Genomic DNA, 15,608 nt, shown 5'->3' with positions numbered 1-15,608 from the left:
CGGGACAAAGGAAATAATCGCCACTGCACGCTCCACGACCGTGCGCGTCACTCCGAAGCAGCCCGCGGAATTAATGGCTGCTTCCTACACAAAAAAGCGATATTTACTCATGGACTTTCCACCACTGCTGGTGCCTCGCCCCTGAGCACTTAACCTAGCCTAGCAAGAACATCGCAAAACCAAAAACCAAACAAAACTTAGCAAGGACTACCAAAGCGTAATACTAACTCGAATGGTTGAAAATGGCACCTCGAGTTTCGGGCAAACACACAGAACATTAAATATTTCTGTTCTTTCCCAGGCACCAAAAGCTCTTAGCTCTTCCATCTATTTTCCGCCCTGGGCCGTTTCGACCGCACATCATCCCCGGAATTGACTCCGGAATAAGCATGCCTCTAAGTGAATAGATACAATTAAGTCTTCACCATATCAGCCGGCTTTACTCTGATGCAAACCACATCTTTGCAGATGCCTCGTGCACACCGGAGCGCAGTTCTTCCGGAGTCTTTATTCTCTCTTCTGGCCAGACCTTCTCCTATCATCTCGAGCGGACGACATCATCTACGACCGCGTAGCTTCACGCCATCAAGGAAGCTGTAGGCTACATTTTCCGCCGGTGTCCGAGGCAGTGGACCATTTTAACGGACTCTATTGGGGGCTCTGCACAGCCTGTAACGCAGCGACTGCTTCACCATTCATGAACATGCCTCTACTTACATCACATACGTGCACCACCTTGCCAACGACGCTCGACATCGTATAACGTTTGAGTAGCTTCCCTGTCACTGTGGTGTTCCTGGAAATGAGAAGGCGGACGAAGCTGCTCATATAGGACGGAAAGGCGCACAGTGAGGAAGATTTTCTTCACTAAGCGTGATGCCACAACCATGGTGAAGGCGCTTGTTTTAACGTAATGGAACCGTCTTTAATCCCCTCCAGGGCACCACCACGCCTTTCTACGCTACGTAGACCCTGAGCTCAGGTTTAAGCTTCAAGGTGTACTTCCGCACCGATTAGGGATGTTGTATCACCGACAACTTCTCAACGCAGCGCTCACAAAGTCTTGCCTCTTTAAATTGGTGCCACCACAAACCCTTACTACGACAACTGCTGATTTTTGGAAACCGTAGAGCATTTGCGGTTGGAATGCTCCGAATATATACACGCAAGGTGCAGTCTTGTGCAGAAGCTAGAGTGCCTCAGGCCAGGACCAATGACTTTGACAGTACTACTTGGTCCATGGCCCTGTCTACGAGCTCAACGCAAAGTAGCTGGCGGCGTCGTTGGAATATCTGGACGGGATTGGCGTCACTATTTTAATCGCACTGCTTACACAAACTGAACTTTTTTTTATTTGTCTCTCTCTTCCTTTATGTGTTTTCTTTCTTCCTCTTTCGTCTTCCCTGTAGCCTATTGGGCCTGCTCTCCCCCTTAACCCTTCCCCCGCTGACTAGCACGTCGGTGGTGCACTTTCGGCAAACATCTCGGCTCTCTCGTCTAATAAAGAGCCTTTTATATCTCTCTCTCTCTCTCTCTCTCTCTCTCTCTCTCTCTCTCTCCCCCTCTCTCTCCTTACCTCACAGGACAACTTAAACTTAGCAACCACAGAACAAGCTAGGTCCACCTCCAGCTCTGCTTCTTTTTAACTGAACCCCTATTTCACACTCTATCAGCACACAAATACCCTAGGGTGTTACAGTCGTTCAACACCCTTTTTGCTACACGAAAAGGGTGTAAAACTAGAAATTGAGGTGTTGGAACGTATGAAAAAGGGAGTAATGTTTTCGAACCCCCTGATTCCACTTATACTACACCTTTTTGAGGCCATATGTAAAAAAATGTGGTTGATCCTTCTTTTATATGGATCGGTAAAACACGAAAGGGAAATGCGCCTTCACAGGAGCATTTGAATTTTTACTGTGCATCGATAAGAACTTGCACATCGCTATTTATATATTTTCGGTATGGCACCGTTGGATGCATCAACATTAAACACTGGAATACATGAGCCGGAGCATTGCGTAAATCCGCTTGAAACGCCAGGCGCTCGCAAACCTTGCGAACGAAACTGAACGGGTTGTCAGTGAATCGTTTGGCTAAGTCACGGTCCGCTACAGCTAAATCAGCATGATTTGCGGGTCAGCAGCAGTCCTTTGGGTGTGCTTGGCGAGTGGCTACCTGCTGGCGGGTCGCTTCGTCAAAGGTACGACTTATCGGCCCTGCTCCGTGGCGTGTACACCAGGAGCTTGCGTTGTTACGAGCTCAGCTTGTGGAATGCAGGAGAGAGAGTTCGTAGCTTGGTTCGGAAAGTTCGGCGGACGGATAAACACAGCAGGTCACGCTGCTGTACGCTGTCCTGCCGAGGCGCCAACAATCGGCGCTCCTTAGCGTAATCACGCACTACTTCGTGTCACCTCTCCTATACGGCAGCGCCATCTGAATGGATAACTGAAAGGGAAGGACAGAAGGCGCGTTCGTACAGCCATGCGCGCTCGACTTCATGGCCTAGTTAGCAGCGCGTTTCACACCTCCCGTTGCGTCCTGACTGATCAGGGCGTCGAATCCTAGCTCTTCCGCGTCAAAGGAACTATTTCTGGTGATGTCATTTCCGTGATGGATATGATCGGTAAGGTTTGTGTACTCTGGCATAAAACAATTTCGTAGTAAAAAGTTAAGCGTGGGGTAGTTTTCTCTGTTTTAAATATTTCCATGCTGTTTGTTAGGTTAGCTTAGGTTCGGTTAGGGAGAGCCATGTATTACCATACGAGGCTGTTTTGTTTACGAAACGCCGGTGGGCGTCGCTTTACTGGAGTGCTTAAAGTACCATGGATGTGGTCTAGAAACATCCAAAAGCCAGACACCCCATAATGTAGCACTGCATAGGCCTTCATAATGGTCCATAACGCAAGGAGACGAAGCAACGCAACACGATGTAGCAGTGCACTAATCCACAATCACTAAGGAAACCCAAGAAGAAACACGACGCGATAATCGAATAAGTGTCGCTAACAAAAGCCATAATGTATTCGCATTCAAGACACCTAACAACACTTATATAGTCCCAGTATTTTGTTTTTGTACTCCGCCTTTTTTGCTCGAGTATCGTTCCTCCAGGAGACAAACGCGTGCTTGTCTTCGACCGATGTTGTAAGGAGGGTGCACAGGAGGCGGAATAAGTGAGACTTTGCTGTGTGTTTTTCACCACCATACCCACCACCACCCGGTTCGTTTTCGTTCGGGCGATCATTTCTTTCGTTTTTCTGTTTTGGTGTTGCGTAATTGCATTCGCTTATGAGCGAACCAAATTTTTCTTGGCCAATCCACCTGAGTGGGTACACGTCATTATTATAAGACCATAATCGTCGTCGTCGTCGTTGTCAACGTCGCATTGGTTGTCTGATCGGACTCACACGTCGCCCGACCTTAATCGGTAGTCGGTGTGCGCACAGTTCTGCGATCTGCTGCTGCCGTATGGGCCTGGTTCTATCGCTGCCGCAGACGGCAACCTTTGATACTTCGAGGGAACCCGGTCCAGAGCGTCATCCAACGGAAGAGGATGAAGACAGGCTTGCTGAAGCCGTTGTGGAACGAGGCGAGGCGGTCGAGGCGCCGGTCAGCGTAGCGGAATCTCCGACGAGAGAGGCGGAGGAAACGTTAGCAGCCCCAGCCATGCAGCAAGAACGACAGCAGGAAGTGGCGGGCGACGGTGGGGGCCAGCCACCGGAGCTCTGGCTGCCCCAAGTGGACACCGACGATGCGGTCAGAATTTGGTGCAGTCTCAACCAGCCGAGCCAGGTGAGTAGAGTCTGCAAAAGCCTTGCTTAGAAAAATGCCTGCCTGCCTTACCCGGAGTGCATGTATACAACAAGCGTGACTGCTCTGCTGGTTAGCAGGTGTTTATGTGGCCTGCGGCATGCAAAAATTATCCCGGATACTTGGCCGTTTAGTAACAGTAGTGAACGACCTCACGTGAGCATTTTCTTAGCAGGGCGAACCCTTTAACATATTTTCATGCATGAGTAGTACGCACGGCCGAAGCTATCACGTGGATCAAGCTGTGAGCCACTTGAAGAATATACATTGTGTCATTTAAACTTCCCATGCTCACACAACAGTAGTAAAGCCTAATCGACACATATGACGCCATCCTTGACTGTCGGGGTAAAGAGTAATGGCAGATTGTGCTTTCCTGCGCGGGAATCAGTCTTTTCAGGGCGTGTTCTGAACCAGATTTTCAGGGTTCCCATCCCCACAACGGGCTATAGCTTCTCTCCCGCTAGAAGGGCGTTCAGGTAATCCTCTTTCCCCTATAAGAATTAACAGTGACGGTGATAGCATGCATGTTTATTTAAAGGACAGGTACAAAGGCTCCATGCTACACTTCGGCGAAGCGTTGTTCCTAAGTAAACGGGAAACAGTTATACGGGCTTACAAAAAATGAAGGTGGCTACAGTGGCGTAGAGAGCGTAAATAAAGTGGTGGAAGCCAAATACCTCAAGGAAATATTGTTGACGGAAGCAGACGCCGTTCACTAGATTGTTTCCATGAGCGTGAATACAGCTAATTGGTCGGGCTCGAAAGGCTGATAACTTTAAAAACATTAGAAAGACTTCTAATGGTACTTAGCAAAGGGAGAGTAGTTTCATCGTAGGCGTGTAGTGCCATCGTTTACCTGACGACGTAAAGACTTAGTACCATCTAGAGTACAGTATCTCGGAGCGCAGAAATGCGGAGGCCTGGCCGACCACTTCGGAATTGTCGCGTGATAGTGGCCCATTTTGCGGCCCGTGATGCAGACTGTCCGACCGATTCGCATCTTGGAGGGCGCGTAGTCAGGATATCTTGAGGGGGGTTATTCGGAGACTAAGATAAAATGACGTCGGCAGCTCGAGTCACCGTAGGGGACCCCCTTACTCGAATGTGATTTTGCTAGTGGATGTATGTCAGGGCGGAGTTCTGGTGGTAGTTTATGCCCAGACGAAAAGTCTTGAGCACGCGTACTGTACCATTGCACGGGTGACTGTGCTCTAAAGTATTCTGCAAAAGCGCATCACGAACCCTCTGATCGGTTAAACGTTTAAAGACGGTCGTCGTTTTTATGACACCTAAGCGCAAAAATTGTGGATGTCTGTGGCAGTCATCCGACTCAACTCCACGGCTAAAAAACACAGGAAAAATGCTCGAAAACAACCTACATACCCCTAGGAAAGGTCGTTCTAAACTACCGAAATTGCTGCAATGGCTCATACATCTCGACATTATACATCGCAAACGAAACCAGTTCCATTTGCTAAGACAAAATTCAGGTACATAAGCGAGAGTACCACCTCTTTTTTGATTAAAGATACACGTTAACTTGGTTTTCGTGCGAGTGCGTTGGGCGTGCGCTTCAGGGAAAAGCCTGATGTCGGCGTCTGTGCCGGTGAAAAATTGTCTGAGGATTACGGCACCCTCATGCGAAATTTGAGCGCATCCAGAACTGCAGTGTTCTCAGTCTCAGAGCATAGCTTCTGTGTTTCAGGAACTGATTGTGTGACCAGCGAGCGCACGAAGCAGCGCGCTACCGTGGCGTTATCTCGCAGAGCGTTGCCGCCGCCGAGAATGTTGTTGTAAATTGTGTTTTAGCCTCCCGCGCAAATGCCACGTGGTTCGAACCGATGTACGTGCCCCACGCCGTGGGTGTCGGCCCTCTGTGCTTTTTGTGAGCGTTGAAGAGCAAGGCGCTCATTTTCATGAATGCCTGGTTTTGCGTGTTATTTCTCGGGTGCCACTAATAGACGCCAAGTTGCGGTTTCCCCACAAGTGACTAGCGCGGCCTCGGCATACTGCTCTCCCTCTCACACTTTCGCCATGATTTCCTCCTCTGCTCTTTTTGCTCGCTCTACCTCGTCTACCTTCGGTGTCCTCTTCGTTTGCTCAGTTACATCAACGGACGACGGCGCCACGAGACCATAGTAGCGGCTGCTTAAAAGCTTGCGCTCTAAAAGAATGATGATGGCAATTAAGAATGAACATATATTGCTAGACCTGTAAACATGCGTGATAATCTCGCCACTCACCTTTGCGAACATTAGGCATGGTCGGAAGGATCCTCATGCCTAGCTCCGGCTTGAACAGGCCGGCGACGCGGCGTTTTTCGCGTCCATCGTACAAAGTGCCCAGCATGCTAAGCGCCCTTTCTGAGTGGTCGCGTTTCCTCGCTTTAGCAGCAGCAGTGGCTGCCTGTCCGTTCTTTGGTTGTTGACCAGTGGAAGCATCTTGTTGACGTCATTACCCAGCGATCTTGATGACGTCATTGCCCAGCGATCATTACCCGGAGGAGAAATGGTTTCGGTACGGCCCCCGGTAAGCGACCGGCTACAGTGCGAGTGCGCAGAAACGGCAGAACTAGTTGTGCGTATGCGCAGTTGTGCCGGGCACCCTACCGGGACCGGTTCTCCGTCGGCTGTAACTCTATGTAACGACGTACCGAGCAACGGTATATATCGACTGAAGGGTTGCTAGGTCAAACTAATGAAACATTAAGCTGTAAAGTAAAAAGCGCGAGAACGCAACAGGTAATTCTAAGTAATTTGTAGGCTGTTTCCACATGTATAACCATTAGATCACCCAAGGAGCCTACAAACTAAACCCAGACTACTTAAAAAAGGTATTTAAATAATGACGTTAGTGTGACGTCTGTTTGCCATGGGCTACTTCAGATGTGAAGGCTGTGGCGCTTACACCGTGTTAAGGGGCACTGGTCTATCTGAGCGACCTCAGAGTGACGTGGAGATCAGGTGAAATTTTGTGAGGCCATTTGTAAACACTGCTTGTCCGTGTATGTCCTATGTCCCAGCTTCGCCTTTGAATACCGTCTTGGGAGCGACACTGCCCGGATTGCTCAAAAAGTTTATCGAAAATTCGCGCGCCTTTTTGCAGCTTGCGCAGCGTACCTCGAGCGCATGGATGAAGGCTGATGAAGAACGGTCGACGATTGGCAGCGATGTTACGGGGGACGAGGACTATGAAGAAGACGAGGAGGATGAGGAAGACGAGGAATACGACGACGAAGAGACGAGCAGCAGCGAGACGTCGTCGAGCTCCCCCTTCGATTCCACCATCACGTCGGGAATGCTGCGTCGGTGGAAGCGCATCCGCGAGCGCTACGTCGACAACCCGGACATCATCGGGGACACTTACGTCTACAGGTACGCATGCAGGAAGAAACTTGAGTCTTTCTGCTCCTTCCAAGACAATACAGGGTGCGTTGTGATAGCAGTCGGCAGACAATCTATCACTTATTGCGATGCACGCTTTCAAGCAGTGTGGTGCCAGTTCTGTCTCCTTGTTTTCGGAGCACCCATCTTTCAAAAAATTCGAGGAAAACAAAACTGTTTTTTATTCACCTGCGTATCCGTTCGGTTTCTCAGAATTCGCGGGCTGTCGTTTAAAGTCAATGGTGCAGCGCAGCGCGGACACGTTTGCCGTGCAGATGGCCGCCCTCGTGAGCTCGATGGCATCAGCGGCACTATGCACGATTCAAGCACCATGAGTCCACGACGAACGATTACGCAGTCGGCAGCAAAACACACTGTACTAGGCCAATAACATCGTGCCTATTCTTAGAAGTGCGAATTGTCGAAAATGCGTAAGCTTCCTCCAAGTCGCCCTTTTTAGACCATGTCTCCTTGAAATGGTTTCCCGAACTAATAATAAATGCTTTGCCCAGAAGACAACATTACAGTGACAATATAGGTTCTTGTGCGCCAAATCTGGGGGCTGGAGGCCGTTTGAATTAAAAACTCTAAGACGCTGTGTGTGGCAGGGAGCAGCAGAAAGTTATATGTGCCAAAGAGATAAAGAAGTTTGGGGGGATAAATTGGTTGCAGTTAGCACAGGACCGGGATAATTCGAGATTCATGGGAGTGGCCGTTTCCCCGCAGTGGGCCTAGTCAGGCTGATGATGATGATGATGATGATGATGATGATGATTCCCAAGAGTGCCATACTCGAAGGTCCTTAACGTCGGTTCCACCACAGTACACTAATGCGCTGCTAGGAGAACATTTTATTTGGGGCACGAGAACAGTCTTATATGAAAATAGGAAGGCCAGAGGGCCTTTTAATGAACTTCCCATAGGATTCCACGTATGCCTATAGATGCCTTCCTGACACTTGTCACAGACAGGAGAAAGGAAGGACAGTTTTGGGGGAAGTACAATAAATATGTACTGGAATTAAATGCAATAGAAGGAGCAAAAGAAACGCAAGCCGTAGCCCATGGGTAGAAGGGAAATAAATTGCAACAACGTTGCTCACTGTCGTGGTATAATGTACTACTGCGATAGTGGCAGGTCACCTGATTGAGGCGGTGCTGTAATGGAAGCGAATAGAAAGGAGTAGTGTACCATTACCTTCTCATTTTTTTGTACCCATCGGTCAAATAGCTAACCATCGGTAGTGAAAAATGGGTCAGGTCTAACAACCGTAAACCCAGTTATCAAAGGCGAAAGGTTTGTTTCACTTAGTTTTTCAACCGCTACGCATCAGGTGCATTGTGAAACTTAGGCTACTGGATTACTGCTTTCAGCCTGTCGCTGGCTCTGTAGTGCACCCACCGACGTCCCAGCCGGCGTGTCACCCATGGCGAGACTGATTTCCCAAGAGGTGGCGAAGCAGCCGTAAACCCTCACGTGGTACCGCAACGGCCGCGATGCCCCTTTCCAGAGAGCCTGCCACACTTGCGCTGCAGCGGCTCAAGGTCATTGCGACGCGATGAATGGGCTTGCGACACAAGGCGTCCGTAATACAGCTTTCGCTCTAAATAGCAGGAGAAACAACAATGACAGAGGCAACACATCGCTTCTTTATGCAGTACAGCGCAACTTGCTGGGGGGCACTAAAATAAGAACAAGCTTTGGGTTTGCAGTCCTCGAGGTTATACTGCACATTATCGGCTACCTTAGTTAATGAATCACTTACTCAATTGAGAGCACGGCTTCCGAGGTGTGGGACGAAAACAATATACTCAAGACAAATCACTAAAAGTCCTGATGGTACAACAAAAAAATTTGCAGTACAGTAAAAAACTGTAATTAAAGATGCTACAATTGATGCTGAAGTAAAAAATTTGGCTCCAATCCACGCTGTGAAGCTGGTTGTAAAGCAACGCTTTAAACGACACCCACAACAATTGCCCATGCGACGTCACTTGAATTCAAACACGTGGCTCTAAATAGAGGGGTACCAGAGATTCTGCTGGCTGCTACATGGAAAATTCGGGGGTGGGGTCCCGAATAGAGCAGCATCAGCCACGGCCGGGCTAGAGTGGCGGACGCCACTGCTGTAGCCCGGCCGTGCGTCTGCGGAAGGAAAATGGAGAGGAGCGTCTTTCGAAGAGTGATACAGCGGAACCTAGCCATCCTGATGTCCTAGCTCGGGGCTACACCGCCGCGCGACACAAGCGCAGACACTGAAACAATTCGGCGTGTGAGTTTATTGATTCTTTACTTAGTTGTCTGATAACTAGAAGTCCACAATGTATGTACTATGTTCTCAGTCTGTTCCGTCGATGTGAGCAGTTTTTACGAGAGGATATCCAAAAATGTGCTGTTTCTTTTGCACGACCTTCCCCACCGATTTTCTGCCCGCTCTTCCAATACGCTGCAAGTGCGCAGGACAGGTTTTAACGAGCAAGTGTAACCACCGTATATAAAAGGTTGGCAGTGACGAAAGGTAAAAAAATGAAAAATATTAATATAGGGTAGCATCAACTCGTATAACACACCAGCGTAAGGCCACTGTGGCCGTTAGTGACACGGCCACATACAGCAAATAGTGTTTTGGTTCTTGCCTGATTTGCACATAAAATAAGGCTCTATAACTCCCTGAATAGTAAAAATAAAATGCTATGGGGGTTACACTACTCAACCCGGGGACAAATTAGGTTAAATGTTCTTTTAAACATCGCCCCAAAGATTAGACGTCCGGCTGGCCTCGGTGTGATTGGAAATATTTGCCTTCGTGCAGGGTTCTCACGTACCTGGGCCATCCCCATTGGCGCAAGTTGGACGCTCTGTCATTCCCCGCTGCCGGTGACTCCCCGAATCCGTCGACCTCGCTGCGCGCCACCATGGCTGTCCGGCTTGAGGACCTCCGTCGGAAGAGGCTCCAGTTGAAGGCCGCCCAGACGGCTCTCAAGGACTGTCCCGAGCTCGTTAGCCGCGCCTTGCTGGAGGGGCAGCGCCGAGCCGTGCGAAAGCTGGAGGTGGGTACGAAGAGCACGCGTGGACAGCTCGAGTAAGCGCAGTTAGTCTGAGTAGCCGGCCAATGCAAGACTGCGATTAGATGGAGTCAGTTATGCGGTACTGCCGTCATTAATGTTTCGCGAACGTCATACCGAAATATGTAGCATTCAATGCCGGCGCTGTGTTTACTCTGTGGCAGCAGTTCCTTTTTGGTGATACTGCTCGCAGTGGGGCTTTGGTTAACAACTTATTTATCTAGTGCCCATGGTACCTTTCAGAAGGCATAACAGGGGGAAGGGGGCACAGGGGCGTAGCCAGGATTGGTTTTTTGGTGTCAAAACACCACCCGAAGTCTTCTGAGCGCCGAACTCCCCCCTCCTTTTACCTTTTCTCTTACCCATGGTATTTACACACGGCATGCAGATATTAAAATGTAAAAACAAAAATAGGGTTACACAACGGAACTACGATATTGACTGGGCTGAACATATCATTCCATACATTTGATTTTTTACGGTGGCGTAAAGAAAACCCAGAAAAATATTTCTGGCTACGCCACTGGGCAAAGGGGGGGGGGGGGGTAGGGAAAGGTATGCAGAAATACAAAGATACAAAATAGGCACACAGAAATTACAATAAAGTATTACAAAGAAGCCAAAACCGGGCATCGCCAAGGAAATCACATTACAAAAAACAAAAAAAAACGATCATTGGGAAAATGTATTACACATCATTCGGTAGTTCATTCAGCTCGCTATGTTTGTATGAAAACGGATGTGCAAACCATCCACGTCTATAGCGTATTTACTTTACAGGAATGGTCAGTCCATAACGAAACATAGTTTGGCCTCGTGAAATAGATGCTTCTGTTGATCCGACTTTTCTATGGAATGTACTATGAAACATTATCTTAGCACGTACCTACGACGCTGAAGTGAAACCCAAACCACAAACTAAAATTCTTCGAGTAGTTCTTCGAAACGAATCGAGTATCCAAGTTTTGCCTCCTTTCTTGCTTCTCCATATCAATCTTAGCATGACATCAACCTTAGCGCTGAGCAAGAAAACTCGAGTATTGGACGAAGATTGATAACGAACAGATCGATTTCTGTGTGCTGTGTTAAGGCGCCGAAGATACATCTTGACTATGAGGCGCGCTTTAGTGGAGGTCGGTTTCTGGAGTAATTTTGACCACCTCGGGATCTTTAACGTGCGCCGAAATCTTGACACATGGGCGTTTTTGCATTACGCCTCCGTAAGAAAAGCAGATTTCATGAACACCAACTCTTCAATATTCACTGAAACTACTTCGCAATGCGACGTAGGAAACTCAAGATACGACAAGCCCTAGCTCAAGCATAATTTAAATGACGGCGCCCGGACAGGTCCGAGGTGATATACACACTTCCGCAAAATACATCACGTATGCTTTTCAATGCGGCTTGATGCCACACCGGTCTTCAAAATGTAAATGTTAACCTAGTTCCGTTTTTTTATTGACTTTGTATTTGTCTGCTGATAGTTGAATGGACTCGCAATTCCTTAAATGCCACCCTTCCAGTATGCCGTCGCAACAGCACAGGTTACCGAATAGGTGGAAACTTTTTCGCAGAACAAATAGCGTATCTAGGCCAAAAAAACTGGGTATCGAGAACAAATAATTCAATTACCTTAATGAAGGCATTAGGGAACACCAATCTTTTCTCTACCACCAAAACGGATCAATCATGGGCCACCCAGCAGGTCTTTACTGCGCACGAAAAGCACGGGCCGCAGAGGAGATGCCACGGTGGGCCTCGTCGGGGCGGGGGTCGTAACAGACTCCAGCACACTGCAGATTTTACTTAAACAATCTCATTTCCAGTCCAGTACAGTCTTTGAGAGCCCTTTAAATAACAGGGCCTTGAAAACTGGAATGAGTTCCTTAGTTCCCAGAATAACAAAACCCGCGTCATTTTGCTGCGTAATAATTTCTATTTCAAGAGAACACCAAATTGGTTATAATTATGTTTATGTTCATTTTATTGTTCCTAGAAAATGTTTCGCAAGTTTGTTTTGTAATTAGGTAACCGGTATAATATTATAGGAACACGTTATAAATGAACCATAACCGCCGCTTTTGCGGAAAAGGTTGCAGTTTTGCAGTTTTTATAACCAAATGTGGCTTTTCACCGTTACCGTTTTTCTTGTTTACCTGGTGGCTGACGCGACAGAAAGAGCTGATGACTCTGCACGAGGAGATGTCGAAAGCAGAGGCAATGAATCCGGGGCCTGCCAAGGAGGAGCTCGCAGCGGCGACGGAAGACGCTGCCACCGTCAACCAAGACCCCTGAACCCATCACGGAAGGAGGCTCTCGGTTTCGCTATTTTTGAAACCGGCCGGTGTACAGTCCCTTTAATATACTCAGCTGATAAAAGCGAAAAGTGGATGACGCTGCATTTTGTACATTTTTTAGATGATAGATTTGCACTTTAACCTTTTTTATCGGTTTAATTGCTGACTTCGGTTTTTACTTCAGTGGCTTAAAGAAAGTTAACTCTCTCTCTCCCTCTCTCTCTCTCTCCCTCTCTCTCTCTCTCCCTCTCTCTCTCTCTCCCTCTCTCTATCTCTCTCATACACACAGACTGTCACGGGGCACATTATGCTAAGCTTAGTTTGTTCTCTTCGTTGGCGTTGCAGCCGGTGGGACTGCACCGTCACGTTTTCTTATTCATTGCGAAAACTACCCTTCAAAACGGTGACGAGAAACGCAGGAGAGTGAACTTTTATACAGAGGAAACGCTCATGTTGGGGCGCCCGCATGGTGAGGAGCCTACTAGTAGAGGTAACCCGGGGCTTCACCGGCCGCCCTTGTTCACAACACCGTCCGGCAATGGGAAGACAGGTCGGAGCTGGTCAGCTGACACGCTAGTTGCTCGGAGGTTGAGTGGTGATTGGGAGTTGGGGCATCGCCTGTTGGAGATAATGTTTGCACTCCCATGTCACGTGGGGAGAAATTCGCCTGCATGGTGTGAAATGCGGTGCCATGAAAGTATATTTAGAGACGGCGAAGGTTTGGCAGCCTGGGTGTGGCAGAGCTACGGAGCGAGATATTTTCTGCATTAGGTGCAATCGTCTGCCAGCATGTCAGGGTAGTGGGGGTGAGCGAGAGTACAGGGAGTACATCTCTAGAACTTGATCAACTTCGGCGCCCTGTTCGGGAACTGCCCGCTGTGTGAACGCGGGTTTGGGACGTGAGCGGCTTCGTTAGCCGCTAGGGAGGCGTGTCCATGGGTCCAGACGACGTGAATTTCAGGGAGGAGTTTGATGATTTGAAGGCTGCGCAGGGCGTGTTTCAAAATGCATACAATTAAAATGTCATGGCACGCGGCCAGAGAGTCGGCGAGTATTGTGTTGTATTCCGTATCAGTGGCTGCTAGAGCTATGGCTTGATCTACCGCCTTCTCGATGGTGATGGCGACGACGGTAGCCCAAGGTAAGCGAGTTCGCGCTCACAAAGCGGGTGAGTCCGCACTATCAAAGCTATCAAATGGCTGCTGAACGGGATTATTGGCGAAAGCTTCCTTTTAGTATTCCCAGTTCCCTTTCTTTTCACCTTCCGGTTCCACGCAGCGTCATCAGAACACTGATAAATTGTTTGAAGCGAATCCTTGAAGTCAGAGCCAAACACCATTGCCATTTATCGTCCGTTTCGCCTGGGCGCCTCCATCGGCCTCCCGCTCTTCCGTCAAGGGTCTTTGACAAGATTACTCGCTACATTCGTAGATGGCGCAGCGTCCATCGTATTTGCCCGCATGAGCAGTGAATATCCCGACGACCGAGCTGGCCCAGCACGAACTCTGCACAAGGCAAGAATTTCAGAGAGAGCGGCACCTGCCTCCTGTCATTTTCGGTTCGCTCCGCCGAGACACATCTACACCATTTGCACTCTGAAAAAGACAAGTGAATTTGCGAAATTTCTATTCTTCTTTTTGTAGCCCAGACTGGCTCAAATTACACACTTATCATCGCTTATCCGGTCGATAAAGCAGTATTTAGTTTATAAATCCTGAAAGAACAATAAAATGGCTATCGCTTAGCTCAGCTAAACTTAGATATGCATAGCGAAGGCTTGGCTTAGCCTGGTCGGTCTTGTTTTCACTTAGATAACCTTTCATTCAGGTGTAATTATACAATTCGTTGTGGTCCAGCTTCCGGCGTTTTCCGAGCAGAACGGCTCGCCGGGCGATATTGGTCAGACGCCGCTTCACGACGGCGGCTCAAAGCCACCAGCTCCGGCGCAACGCTCAGACAACACGGCCCGATCTCGCTATCATTCGTTGTGGTGGTGGTTTAACTGGTTTATTGAGTGGAGAGGTTGGAAGCGGATCTGCTCCCGGCTACTCCATTTCACCAATACAGGGTCATAGTTGTTGTTGTTCCACGTCTTATGGAGTATACCCACGCGGGGGATTGGCCAGGAATCGGGCAAGAAGGCAGCTGATGCTCATTCATGGCCAAGCTCGCATGCACGCGGCGAGTCACCTGGTCACCTGGACAAGCTACGGAGCGGCGAACGGGGCCGTCGGCGGAGCTCGGCCCGGCGAATCACATGATGCGTTGCCAAGGATACGGCGCAGCTGCGGTCAAATGAAGGTAAAATTCTCTGCGGTGGCGAAAACGCTCGACGATATTACAAACGTTCTGTAAAATGTTATTCGACATTTGCGGCTTTCGCAATAAGTACATCAGTGACCCGCATTCGCCTTGCGATGTGGTTGGACGGTGTCCAAGATTGCACTTATACAAACCAGTTTCGGTTTCGGTTCCGTGCAACAACATGTTCGGCGTTCATTACTAATCACAGAGCGAAAGTCGGGACCGACTAAAGAATAAGAATAACAGATAGAAGAATAAGAATTTTGTGCCCTTCCAAGCCAAACCGTCAATGGTGAAGGAGAGGGCGTTAGACCACCTAAACGCGCTTAGTTTGAAACGCTTAGTATGTGGAGCTACGTTCGCTAAGAAAGGGCTCTTCAACGTCGTCTCAGCAAAAACTCATAAACTAGACCTTCCCTTCAAGGCCATTGTTTCTGAACGAGGTTCTTGGCAGCGGGTAGTGTCGGGGTTCCTACAGCGGAACCTGTCTAGCCTAACCATTATTGACCCTTTCGGGTTCCAAATTCACGAAGAATTGTGGAATCAGTTCCTGGGCCTCCGTTTGTTATTTGAGGTAGGCCATGTCTGTTGGATGTACTTGCCTCGCTCTGAGAAACCCCTCCTAAGGTATGGCTCAGGGAATTCTAAATTAGTGATGAATTGAGTGTTTTCCTGTGTTGCGCTCAGCCTTAACCCACTCCTGCCACCATACTGTGGAAGAGAGCTCCGAAGGCCAGTTA

General features: G+C 48.7%; 1 protein-coding gene across 1 annotated transcript; it reads left to right on the top strand.

Annotated features, from left to right (window-relative positions):
• The first annotated feature begins 3,471 nt into the window (after positions 1-3,471).
• LOC144168199 (uncharacterized) lies at positions 3,472-12,562 on the top strand. Its single transcript, XM_077697235.1, has 4 exons — positions 3,472-3,795; positions 6,922-7,190; positions 10,012-10,249; positions 12,443-12,562. Exons 1-4 carry the CDS (start codon positions 3,472-3,474, stop codon positions 12,560-12,562), a joined length of 951 nt encoding a protein of 316 aa, XP_077553361.1.
• Positions 12,563-15,608: the final 3,046 nt, after the last annotated feature.

Source organism: Haemaphysalis longicornis, unplaced genomic scaffold, assembly GCF_048455015.1.
Source record: "Haemaphysalis longicornis isolate Haplotype H1 unplaced genomic scaffold, Haemaphysalis longicornis Haplotype H1 scaffold_2, whole genome shotgun sequence".
Classification (NCBI taxonomy): domain Eukaryota; kingdom Metazoa; phylum Arthropoda; class Arachnida; order Ixodida; family Ixodidae; genus Haemaphysalis; species Haemaphysalis longicornis.
The sequence above is the reverse complement of the archived record's forward strand: the minus strand, read 5'-3'. Positions and strand labels throughout refer to the sequence as shown.